This window comes from Macaca mulatta, chromosome 12, assembly GCF_049350105.2.
Source record: "Macaca mulatta isolate MMU2019108-1 chromosome 12, T2T-MMU8v2.0, whole genome shotgun sequence".
Taxonomy (NCBI): Eukaryota; Metazoa; Chordata; class Mammalia; order Primates; family Cercopithecidae; genus Macaca; species Macaca mulatta.
The window spans coordinates 29255110-29269149 of NC_133417.1; the positions used below are offsets into that span (position 1 = coordinate 29255110).

General features: G+C 39.2%; 1 protein-coding gene across 1 annotated transcript in view; it reads left to right on the forward strand.

The window, feature by feature from the left end:
* The window catches only part of THSD7B (thrombospondin type 1 domain containing 7B), a 788242-nt gene that overhangs the window by 729932 nt on the left and 44270 nt on the right, over positions 1-14040 (forward strand). Inside the window, exon 19 of the mRNA XM_077956542.1 lies at positions 859-976. Within this exon, the coding sequence (XP_077812668.1) occupies positions 859-976 (118 nt within the window). The remainder of the gene's footprint in view (positions 1-858; positions 977-14040) is intronic.

Consider the following 14040-nt stretch of genomic DNA (forward strand, 5'->3'; position numbering starts at 1 on the left):
TTAAAAATCTCAAATTATTAACATGACTAGAATATCCATATATCTCAGACAGATTATATGTCTCATTACAATAATATCCATTTCACCCACTTGGCAAGTCATTGTACTGTAATCATTAATTTTAGCTTGGTGAGGGTATTGCTAACATATAACACACATTGAATGTCCAAGTTTTCCTAAGTAAGCACACAAATAGTGTGTTATTCCTAGAGCAGAATTTTTTATTATTCTTTCTGTGTTTCTCAGGTGTTTTATTCTTTCACGAAGACCTCTGCTACCTTGGCCATTAGAAAATTTTACCATTTCCCAAGATGCTGGTTTCAGAGAGGACAAGAAAAAAAAATAAACTGTATCATCAACTTGACCCATCGTTACGACCATGATTGTATTTTTAGCCCAGGCTTTTTTATGCACTTCAGATGGGTTTCTGATTGTATTTTTATCCCCATATTATTTATTTTCTAGCTTAGCTGGCTTTCTGTGTTGGCCCTCTATGTACTTTTGGCCTATTCAGAAGCACAAAGTGCCTGAATTTGGTATTGAAGTGTCTTTCTGGTTCCTTGCTGATTGAACAACAGGACAGATCTCTGTGTAATGAGACACCTCTGCTTTCCTGGCAGCCTAATGGAGTTTAGGATTTTATAAAAAGAAATTTGGGCTGACAAGTTTTTATTTGGTAATCGAAGGGCAATCATTTTCTATGATTGTCACCAGTTTATATAAGAAAGGATATATCTCCCCACTGAAATATGGAAAGGTTAGTATCACAGAGTAAAGGAGAGTCTTTCTCGCGAAAGGACAGTGATTTGACTAAAGAGTGAGTCCTCCAATAAAGTTGTGTTTCATTTCCATTTGCAGCGTAATTTGGAGAAGCCCCAGAGAATGAGCATTCCCTGCTTGGTGGAATGCATCGTCAACTGTCAGCTCTCAGGGTGGACGGCTTGGACAGAGTGTTCACAGACTTGTGGCCATGGAGGTATTGGTTTCCTCATGTTTCCCACTAACTAGTATAGGGTTTCTAAATATCTTTCAGTATGCTATAGCTTGATAAATGGCATAGGGTATGGGACCCAGCTGAAGTCAACATGAAACTGACCCACAGGGGAAGAAAACCAGAGCCTGGCTTCATATCAGTCTAGGAGAGTGAGGCAGCGGTTGCAGAATGGACCAGATAACAGTGGCAGACTCCAGAGAGGCTGAGGAATCTGTGGGACAGTGTTTATTCAGAAGGTCATAAGCTCAACAAATTGAAAAAACATGTTGGCCTCAGTGGTTTTTGGAAAAAGTAGTATGTATTATTTAACTAAAGTTGTATTATTAAGTAAAGCTGTAAACCCCCAAAGCACACCCTAGGCTGAACCTAATAGACTAGAGACTTGCTTTTCGCCCATATAAATAGAGGGCTTTATTCTTCAAAATGTAAATCAAGTACACAAGTTCACAGAGGTTCTGCCACTTTAACAGGACCAAGTTACTCTGGATGGTGATATCACTTGGCACTGTGGAGATTTTATGAACTGGGTTGGAAGCAGCATACATTTCTTACATATATATTAGACAAAATTGCTCTACATTTCCAACTCATTGGAAGATGGCAGGGAAGGAAATGTACTTTCTGAGTTGTCAGTCACATCTAAGCGATAATGTTATAAAGAGAAGGGAGTATAAATATTTGGGGAAGAAACAGGAATCATTACTACACGATCCCAGAATCCCAGTGGATAAGTAATGCACCATGGCAAGGAATGCAGAAGGCAACTGATACTCAGTAGTGAGGCAGGTAAGTGGAAACGGAGATGGCATTCCAGTCATTAGGTTGAAGTAGGGATCAAGATCTGGGTCCACGGAAGAGAAAGCAACAAGACCATAGCATAAAACAGAGTTGGCTTCGGATAGAACTCTGGTCCTAAAGTAGAGTTGCAATATATCATAAGGTACATGTCAAAAATTTGGAGTAAGGACCTAGGGAGAAATCCTGGTACACTGTTAGTACATCTTAGTGCATTTTGTGCTGCTATAATAGAATACCTGAGGCTTGTTAATTTATGAAGAAAATAGGTTTACTTGGCTTATGATTCCTGTGGCTAGAACGTTCAAGATTGGGCAGCTGCATCTGGTAAAAGCCTCAGGCTGTGTCAACTAATGGCAGAAAGCAGAGGAGAGAAGGTGTTTGTAAAGAGATCACATCATGAAAGAGGAAGCAAGAGATAGAAACTGAGGAAGCAAGAGAGAAATAACCCTGTGTTGCAGGAATGAATCTATTCAACGAATGAGAACTCACACCCAGGGAGGACATTAATCCATTCATGGGGGATCTGCACTTACGACCCACACACCACCCCATAGACCTCATTGTCCAAGACCACCACAAAGGGGATCAAACTTTGATCTGAGTTTCGATGGGAACAAACCAAATTCAAACCATAGCAATCCACTGGTGAATCTAAAATCTCATGTTCCTCTCACATGCAAACTACTGCCATTCCATTCAATAATCCTAAATGTCTTAACTTGTTTCAGTACCAACTTAAAAGCCCAAAATCCAGAGTCTCATCTGAGACTGAAGGTAAGTTCTTCCAGCTTTGAGTCTACGAAAAAAAAAAAAAAGTTACTTACTTCCAAAGTACAATGGTGGTATAGACATTTGTAAACATTCCTATTCCAAAATAGAAAAGCTAGCAGAAGGCAAGAAACAATTAAGATCAGAGCAGAACTGAAGGAATAGAGACACAAAAAGCCCTTCAAAAAACCAATAAATCCAGGATCTGCTTTTTTGAAAACATCGACAAAATTGATAGACCGCTAGCAAGACCAATAAAGAAGAAAAGAGAGAAGAATCAAATTGACGCAATAAAAAATGATAAAGGGGATATCACCACCAATCTCACAGAAATACAAACTACCATCAGAGAATACTATAAGCACCTCTACACAAATAAACTAGAAAATCTAGAAGAAATGGATAAATTCCTGGACACATACACCCTCCCAAGACTAAACCAGGAAGAAGTTGAATCCCTGAATAGACCAATAACAGGCTCTGAAATTGAGGCAATAATTAATAGCCTACCAACCAAAAAAAGTCCAGGACCAGATGAATTCACAGTCAAATTCTACCAGAGGTACAAAGAGGAGGCGGGTACCATTCCTTATGAAACTATTCCAATCAATAGAAAAAGAGGGAATTCTCCTTAACTCATTTTATGAGGCCAGCATCATCCTGATACCAAAGCCTGGCAGAGACACAACAAAAAAAGAGAATTTTAGACCAATATCCCTGATGAATATCGATGCAAAAATCCTCAATAAAATACTGGCAAACCGAATCCAGCAGCACATCAAAAAGCTTATCCACCACAATCAAGGTGGCTTCATCCCTGGGATGCAAGGTCGGTTCAACGTATGTAAATCAATAAACATAATCCATCATATAAACAGAACCAAAGGCAAAAACCACATGATTATCCCAATATTTTCAGAAAAGGCCTTAGACAAAATTCAACAGCCCTTCATGTTAAAACCTCTCAATAAACTAGGTATAGATGGGATGTATCTCAAAATAATAAGAGCTATTTATGACAAACCCACAGCTAATATCATACTGAATGGGCAAAAACTGGAAGCACTCCCTTTGAAAATGGGCATAAGACAGGGATGCCCTCTCTCACCACTCCTATTCAACATAGTGTTGGAAGTTCTGGCCAGGGCAATCAGGCAGGAGAAAGAAATAAAGGGTATTCAATTAGGAAAAGAGGAAATCAAATTGTCCCTGTTTGCAGATGACATGATTGTGTATTTAGAAAACCCCATCGCCTCAGCCCCAAATCTCCTTAAGCTGATAAGCAACTTCAGCAAAGTCTCAGGATACAAAATTAATGTGCAAAAATCACAAGCATTCCTACACAGCAATAACAGGCAAACAGAGAGCCAAATCATGAATGAACTCCCATTCACAATTGCTTCAAAGAGAGTAATATACCTAGGAATCCAACTTACAAAGGATGTGAAGGACCTCTTCAAGGAGAACTACAAACTACTGCTCAGTGAAATAAAAGAGGACACAAGCAAATGGAAGAACATTCCATGCTCATGGATAGGAAGAATCAATATTGTGAAAATGGCCATACTGCCCAAGGTAATTTATAGATTCAATGCCATCCCCATCAAGCTACCAATGAGTTTCTTCACAGAATTGGAAAAAACTACTTTAAAGTTCATATGGAACCAAAAAAGAGCCCCATATTGCAAAGACAATTCTAAGCCAAAAGAACAAAGCTGGAGGCATCATGCTACCTGAGTTCAAACTATATTACAAGGCTACAGTAACCAAAACAGCATGGTACTGGTACCAAAACAGAGATATAGACCAATGGAACAGAACAGAGCCCTCAGAAGTAATACCACACATCTGCAACCATCTGATCTTTGACAAAGCTGACAAAAACAAGAAATGGGAGTACCCTGTTTAATAAATGGTACTGGGAAAACTGGCTAGCCATATGTAGAAAGCTAAAACTAGATCCCTTCCTTACACCTTATACAAAAATTAATTCAAGATGGGTTAAAGACTTAAATGTTAGACCTAAAACCATAAAAATCCTAGAGGAAAACCTAGGTAATACCATTCAGGCCATAGGCACGGGCAAGGACTTCATCACTAAAACACCAAAAACAATGGCAACAAAAGTCAAAATAGACAAATGGGATCTAATCAAAGAGCTTTTGCACAGCAAAAGAAGCTACCATCAGAGTGAACAAGCAACCTACAGAATGGAAGAAAATTTTCACAATCTACCCATCTGACAAAGGGTAATATCCAGAATCTACAAAGAACTTAAACAAATTTACAAGGAAAAATCAAACAACCCCATCAAAAAGTTGGCAAAGGATATGAACAGACACTTCTCAAAAGAAGACATTTATGCAGCCAACAGACACATGAAAAAATGCTCATCATCACTGGCCATCAGAGAAATGCAAATCAAAACCACAATGAGATACCATCTCACACCAGTTAGAATGACGATCATTAAAAAGTCAGGAAACAACAGGTGCTGCTGGAGAGAATGTGGAGAAGTAGAAACACTTTACACTGTTGGTGGGACTGTAAACTAGTTCAACCATTGTGGAAGACAGTGTGGCGATCCCTCAAGGATCTAGAACTAGAAATACCATTTGACCCAGCCATCCTATTACTGAGTATATACCCAACGGATTATAAATCATGCTACTATAAAGACATCCACACATATATTTATTGCGGCACTTTCCACAATAGCAAAGAGTTGGAACCAACCCAAATGTCCATCAATGATAGACTGGATTAAGAAAATGTGGCACATATACACCATGGAATACTATGCAGCCATAAAAAGGATGAGTTCATGTCCTTTGCAGGGACATGGATGAAGCTGGAAACCATCATTCTGAGCAAACTATCGCAAGGACAGAAAACCAAACACCACATGTTCTCACTCATAGGTGGGAATTGAACAGTGAGAACACTTGGACACAGAGTGGGGAACGTCCCCTCTCATGGGGTGGGGGGAGCAGGAGGGATAGCATTAGGAGACATACCTAATGTAAATGATGAGTTAATGGGTGCAGCACACCAACCTGGCACATGTATACATATGTAACAAACCTGCATGTTGTGCACCTGTACCCTAGAACTTGAAGTATAATAAAAAAAAAAAATAGAAAAATAGGCCTGAATAAAGAAATGACAGGACCCAGGAAAGTATAAAACATAGCAGGACTGGCATGAAATTTTAAATTTCTGGAACAGATTCATTTGACTTCATGTCCTGGGCACACTGGTGCAAGAGGTGGGCTCCCAAGGCCTTGGGCAACCCCACCTCTATGGCTTTGCTGAGTGCAGCTCATGTGGCTGCTCTCGCCAGTTGGAGTTGAATGCCTATGGCTTTTTCAAGTGGGCATTGCACATTGCCAATGGCTTTGCAGTCTGGGGTCCCCAGGGCAGCCCTGCTTCCAGGAATCTACTAGGTTTTGCCATGGTGAAAACTGTGGCAGCTCCACTCCTGTGGCAGGTTTCTGTCTGGGCTCCCAAGCTTTCTGACACATCCTCTGAAATCTAGGTGGAAGTCAACATACCTTCACTGCTCCCCATTACAAAATTAGTAATGTGGATGTGGATGCTCCTAAAGCTTATAGCTTGGACTCTCCAGAGTGACAGCATGGTTACATCTAGGGAAGATTGAGCCATGGCTGCTCCAGCAGGAATCACTGGGATGTGGGTAGCAGATCTCTGCAGCAACGCAGGGCTGTGGCGCTCCGGTCATGTCCCCTGAAACCATTCTTTCCTTCTAGACTTCTGGACCTCTGATGGGAAGGGTTGGCCAAGAAGATCTTTAAAATGCCTTCAGGGCTTTTTCTCCATTGTTCTTACCATTACCACCTGGCTCCCTTTTAGCCACGCTACTCTCTTTAGCAAAGGGTCTCTTGGCAGTATTCTTGTATTCCTTCCCCTGAAGATACTGTTTCGTTCTCTACCACATGGCCATGCTACAAATTTTCCAAATCTTTCCACTCAGCTTCCCTTTTCTCTAGCAGTTTACTACAAGCAGTTAGAAGCAGCAGCAGCCTGAGCTTTGCTGCTTAGAAATTTCGTCCACCAGGTATGCTATTCTTTTACTCTTAAGTTCTATATTCCACAAGGCTATAGGGCATGACCATGATGCAACGAAGTTGTTTGCTATGGTGTAACAAGGATAGTGTTTTATCCAGTTCCCAATAAGTTCCTTATTTCCATCTGAGACTTCATCAGCATGTCTTTTACTGTCCATCTTTCTGTGAGCATTTTGGTCATAACCACTTAAACCGTCTCTAAGAAGTTCCAAACTTTCCCTCATCATTTTGTCTTCTTCTGAGACCTCATCAGAATCACACTTATTGCTCCATTTATGGCAATGCAGACTTTTTCTAGCCTGCCCCTGCATACTCTTCCAGCCTGTGTGTGTTTTACCCAGTTCCAAACCCACTTTCACATTTTCAGATATCATTTTCATATTTTCAGAATTCACTCCTCAGTACCAATTTTCTGTGTTAGTCCATTTCGTATTGCTATAACAGCATACCTAAGACTGTGTAATTTATAAAGACAAGAGGTTTATTTGGCTAATGATTCTGGTGCCTGGAAGGTGCAAGATTGGACAGCTGCATCTGGTGGGGGTCTCAGGCTGCTTCAACTCATGACAGAAAGTGGAAGGGGAGCAGGCATGTGCAAAACAGTCACATGGTGAGAAAGAAAACAAGAACAAGAAACCAAGAAAGCCACACATTTTTAACAATTCTGTCTTGCAAGAGCTAATCCATTCCTGCAAGAGTGAGCACTCACTCACTTCCAAGGGAGGGCATTAATTTGTTAATGAGGAATGCTCGCCTATGACTCATATACTTCCCACTAGTCCTAACCTCCCAACCCCACTGCAGAGGAGATCAAATGTTGGCATGCCTTTTGGTGGACACAAACCACATCCAAACCATAGCAGGCAAATTAAACAGGGGAGGAGACGGGAAGAAGAACTGCAGTTTGGAGAGATCATAATTGGGAGGGGAGGATGGGATACCAGGACCTTGATCTGATTGTCAACCACAGAGATTTGAGAGCAGTTTTCTAGAAGTTCTCATATTGGACCACTGGCACTAAGTTATGGACTCATCTATAAGCTACTCACAAATGGATGTGCTGATGTTGTTGATAATTATCTTCTTTAGTTGGGACTGTGTGAGAAACTAGGTATGACTCATGATTAAAAAGGAGCTCATCTGTGAACTCAACTGTAAGGTCCTAGAGAGGGCAGGGCCAAAAACGGTAACCAGGGTACATATTAGGAAAATGTGACTAAGAAAAATTGACAACTACTTCTACAAAGAATGTTACTCATAATGAAAACATGGGAATTGCAATGTCCAACAATAATATGTAATTTCTTGCACAAATGAGAGCAAAGACCTTGTGGAAATGAAATGACAGGTCTTAGGACCGAGATTACAGTGATTAACCAATAGTTTGTCAATTGTTTTCAGAGGCAGCCAGGCATGGTTTCCACTGGGCATCCACTTTAAAGTTGTATAAATCTACGTGCGAATGTAGCTGTTTAAGCATGTACATTTAGCTAAATCTTTCTGAGTCTCTGATTCTTTATCTATAAATTGGAATTTTGCACATGTTAGTGGTTTAGTTTTTGTTGTGAGAATTAAATGAAATTAAGTATTAAAAGACACCTGGCATAGTAACAGACACATCATGAGTGTTTAGTATATGTGAATTTTCTCCTCCATGTTCCTCTACCTGTCTGTAGAAGAGAGGATTTTTGGAGACTCCATAGGATCTTTTAAAAATTATTCCATAGACACAGTCACCCTCATCTGTCAATTTTATATCTCATCCTTTTACCCCTCTCCAAATTCTACACACTATATTCGTAGCCTATGTGATATTCTAAAAATGAATATCTGACCAAGTGTTTTTATGTTGACATATAAGTCATTCATCTATTTATTTATCCATAAACAAATACATACGTGTCAGTTATAGTCTTATGTACTACGAGATCAGCACTGGGGGAAAAAAGGCAATTTCCCTATTTTTATGGAGCTTAAAATCTATTTTAGGGACAACAGAGAGTAAACTAACAAGTTAGTAATAATGTTCGTTGATGAATCCACAAAAGACATACAAATGAGAGGTGTTGTTTGCATCAGTGATGTCTTTCATTGAAAAAGTTGGTTGCTCCTCTGTCCAGAGAGACCCACTCTGGATATCCCACTGCCATAAGCACTACAGTGTTGTCCTCAAGGGCCACTGCTGGGATGTTTGTTTCTCTCAGTAAGAAAGGATAGCATGGAAAAGGCAAGAAAGAATAAAGTCCTGTATTGTGAACATGGCCCACGGGAATCTTCAGGATCTCCCCTGTGCTGTCTCCATCACCTTGTACTGCCCTGCCAGCTCTGTCAGTTCCAATATACTACATTTCAACCACACCCTTGATCAAATTATGCTTCTTCTCACCTTGCCACTTTTCCTTACATGGAGCCTCTCACCATCATCCCCGTGACTGCCTCCTACGATTTTTTATCATGCACGAATTGAATCCATTTTCATGTCTATCTTTCTAAGGGGCCAATGACCCTGTTTGTATTCTTCGTGGGTAAATCTTCACAGTTGAAACACAGTTCTTGGCACACTGAAAAAATTTTATTATTGTCATTGCCTAGATGGTTCTGGACCATAAAAAGAAAGCTGAAAGGGGAAGAGCTTGCATACTAGATTGCAAGCCTTTACGAATAAGACCCCAAACCATAAGTTTAGTATTAAAAGATCACTTAAAAATTGTGAACAGTTCTAGTAGTGCTGTGGACTCATCAGACCCTGTTGTCTACTAGACCCTGTTTGTCTACAAACAACAAAAACCCATGCAAATTTGAATCCTACTATTCAGGAGTTCTAGGCAGCTATAGTCTGAGCTAAAATTCACCTTTCTCCAATCGTTAGAATAATAAACAAAGACGAAAACAAAACACAGATTTCACAAGAAAAGTCCTTGTGTGAACTAAGGCACAGAAAGACTAGCGAAGAAATCAGGTTGCATAAAGTACTTGGAAATCATGTAGATGGTGTCTATTGGCATGTAAGTATGGCATCAGTTACACATCACCTCTGGCTAGTTTCTAAGGGTCTAGTAGGATAATATTTGGGCAGGATGGTGCTATAGCTCTTGTGACTAGTGTTTTCTTTGCTAGGCTGCTCAGTGTTCAAACTCACAAGCATTTTTTGACTACCTGTTCTATTTAACGTCCCATGTTAAGACCTTCAGACAAAAATATAAAGATGAGTATTTTCTACTTGTATTTATTTGTGCCCAACCTCTATCTTTTTTTTTTTTTTTGATACAGAATCTTATCCTGTTGCCCAGGATGAAACGTAGTGGCACAATCTTGGCTCACTGCAACCTTTGCCTCCTGGGCTCGAGCAGTCCTCCCACCTTAGCTTCCCAAGTAGCCGGGACTATAGGCACATGTCACCACACCTGATTAAATTTTGTATTTTTTGTAGAGACTGGGTTATGCCATGTCACCCAGGCTGGTCTCAAACTCCTGAGCTCAAGTAATCTGCCTGCCTCAGCCCCGCAAAGTGCTGAGGTTACAAGCATAAGCCACCCTACCCAGCCCAAGTCTCCAACTTTAAAAACAAAATTGAGTGGTACAAAGAGGAATAGGATATATGGCCCTTGAATTTTTAAGCACATACCCTCAAGACTGTGCCAAGGCAGCCTCTGTGGGTGTATCATGTTATTCCCTACCATCCCCAAATTTCGTCCCCATTCCAGCCTTCCTGCTCCAGTCTGATGGCACCACTCTTCCCTAACCATCACTCCTGTGGTAGAGAATAATATTATTAAAATAAGATAATTCTGTCTTTAAATCATGCTTGAATCCTCATAGAGCACAACCTGAAAAACAAACAGTAAATGAATAGCAGTAATCAGAAGCAGGAATGTATGGTACAGATGAACTTGTTTCTTAAGAGACCAAATTGTGGAGGTGCAAAGGTTGGAGACTATCATTAGGAAACTATCAGCAGCTCGCCTGTTCTAAGACAAAGTGCCAGCAACTGTCTTGTGTAGGAGCCGCTTTCTCTTTTCGAACAGGTTGTAGCAATAGGCAGAGACGACAGGAAGAGGTAGAGTTTATTTAGTCACATTAAAGTGGGCATGCGAGTTACCTGGGAGTCAAACTTCAGCAGCTGCAGTTCTCAGCTGATGTCTTTATCAAAAACAAAAGTTCACACAATTATCTCTGTTTCTGCATTCGCAGAGTTGTTGGGCAAAACCTGGTGTGCTGGATGTCCCTTATGCTTCCCCATGAGCCACACTTCATCATCGAACCCACAGAACTGCAATGATCTGAGGGGAAATTTTGAATGAGCTCTTACCTTATTTTCCAAGTGTCTGGATTGCCTCTTTAATGTACACCTGATGCTTGGCATATACTTTTTAATTGTGTTAAAGATTTCAAGGTCAGAACAGTTTGAATCCAATTTATTTCAATTTAGAGAGAGACTGATTCTAAGCTTCCACTAAGGGATCTTTTTAGATAGATTTCAAAGATCAAAGCTTGTAATAGAAGAGCTTAATATTTGGATTAGTCATGTTTTTTTGTCTCTTGAATTTTCATTACTTCAGTAGGATATAGAACTCTCTAAATTTAGCATAACATGAATTATTCATAATTATTTAACTGATAACACTCTAAGAATGTTATTAAATCCAGACTAGGATTTCTTTGTATTTTATATTTTTAAATTTAATGCATATGAGTTTATAATATTTTTATAGCATATGACCCAGCCTACTTCTTGTGTTTCCCAGATGGCATATAATTTTTCTGTTGACTCTAGCCCATAATGAGAAAATAATTTTGTATTAACTCCAAAACACAACAACAACTTTGTGATTTCCAGCTTTTTTTTTTAGGTTTCAAGGGCAAGCCAGTAACTTTAATTTTTGGTGTCTGCATCCAATTTGATCAATGTGTGGTATTCTTGACTGGGGACAGTCTGTCATAATAATTCAGACTTATTTACTGTATAAAGTAGTTAGTTCTTATGGAAAAAGAACAAGAAGCTAGGTGGTGGAATGAAAGAAAAACAATAGACAAGAAGTTCAGAGATCTGGGTTTTAAAGTCAGCTTTTCCATGGCAAGTTGTAGGATGTTGGACTGCTCACTTATCCTGTGTAGAACTCTCTTGCACTGTTTTTATCTATAAAATGATGAAATATGAGAGTGATTGCTTTTTAATACCTGTTGGTCAAGGGTATAATTACTGATGCTAGGAGTATGTTAGTAATTCTTCACAACAGTACTATGAAGTGTAGACCTAATTTTACAGATGTAATGATAGGCACTGAAGTAATCTGCCTAAAGTTACATAGCTTGTCAGTTGTGGAGAATGAATTTGAACCCAAGCTCAGGTGTCTCCAAAGACCCCATTTGTTCTACTGTGATCCTGTATATCTGACACTCTGTATCATTTATTGTGTACATGGCCCTGGGTTGCGTGCTATATCACTATAAAAATTATTATAATTTATGGGTATATTTGAGAATAAGCAGAGAAAATGGGTCATAGGTGGCAACACAAAGGACAGTGAGATATATTAAAGCTTTGAGAAGTCCCCCTGAATTTTAAACCTTGTAAATAGGTTCTTGCCTCACAACCAATAATGTTGCATATTATGTAGTTTATCTAATAGCTGCAAATCTTACAGAGGTAATGTGTGACTCTGATGGTTTTCTCTAAAAAGAGTGGGAATATTAGCTCCAAGATTTGCAAACTCACTCTCTCTGACCCTCTTGCATCCCATGAAAATGGCTCATTGTGGGTATTGCTGCTGTTTATAGATATTACAGTGGTCCCTCAACTTGTGTTAGTTTTTAATGGAACTGAAATGTGATTTTTGAAAATAGAACTGAAAGTAAGTGGTCAGAATGCATATACATACTCTACTACTGAAAAATCTGGAGTCATATCCAAGCAATGTCAGAAATGCCTAATCTTCTGCCATCAAATACGTATCTAAGTCCCTTGACAGCACGGCCTTGACTTCTAAACAGGTGGTCTTGTTACTTCCCATGTACCTGGCAGAGATGTGATCCTGGCTGGGACTAGAGTCTGTTTTGCTCTGAAAAGCCTATAGAATGTTTATCTTAAGTTGGATATTCTCTAGGATAACAGGGTATCTGGAGACCTGAAGCAATTTTCGTATAAGCCAAGGAATTCCTCTATAGGGGAAGCTCATGGACTGTATCTCTTGGTGTAGAATTACTGCTGTGTTAACACCACACACGTGCTAAAGAGCTGTCTTTAGGTTGCAGATCAGGACCGTAATTTTCTTCCACTCCGCTATACTGGTAAATAGCCTTGATTCCGAATCTGTATCCACCAGTAATATTTAAAATAAATTTTGCACTTAAAATGAACTTGGATAAAAATTCCTGATATTTGTTAAGAGAAATGAAAAGTACAGCTTTAACCACTTTTTAGTAGATGTCCTGCCTAAAGAGCCACATGAAATTAATTGAGCATTTTATATACAACCTGATTTTCGACTACTTTCAGAAATTTACTCTGATAAGTACCTGAAAGCAAATAAAAAAGTTGTCATAGGAGAAAGGTGTTAGCACAGTCACCTTCATTACTTTTTGCTAAAGAAAATATGGAGTGTACAAATACATATAACAAATTTATTGCAAAAGATAGATCTAAGTGCAATTCTCAAACTAGTTCGAGTGGCCTAATAACTAGAGCATAGTATCTGATACCTAAGAAATGGATTAGATGAGATCTATTGGAAAGCATATGCTTTTGGAGCAAGACAAATCTTTGTTCCAAACCTTCTACTGTATCATTTCACAAAAAATATTTAAATTTTCTGAGTCTCAGTTTATCATGTGTTAACGGATAATATTAATAACTATGTCCTAAACTCAGCCTGAAACTGGGGTTGTTAAAGTGATTTATGTGACTCGGAGAGTAAGGGGAGGAACTATCAGGGGCAGGAAAGTGAAGAAAGCAGGATAAGGAAGAGAAAAAGCTAAGCAAGAATATATGACATCATTTGTATATTAAAACACATTGTATTCCCTCAATTAATTTAGCGCCTCCCTCCATAACGAGGAATGCTTTTACAATGACAAAAGGTATCATACAATAAAATGCCTTAAACACAGAAACACATAATGACTAAAGTTAACTTAGATTGAATATGACCATCTACTAATGAGGTTTTGTTAGTATTCCTTTGCTTCTTTTTCACTTACGTTGTCATCCGCTAGTATTTGCTATTGTCTAGCACTAGGTTGCAGGTACCAAATGCTTAAGAATAAATCCATAGGGGTAAATCCCTTGAAAGCGAAAATCTTTTATTCATTAACCTGATTTGGGGGTTCTTATCAGGAACCATTAACTTCAGTTAAGTGACATTGTATCCTATTCTGCATGGTGTTTTAGTTGGC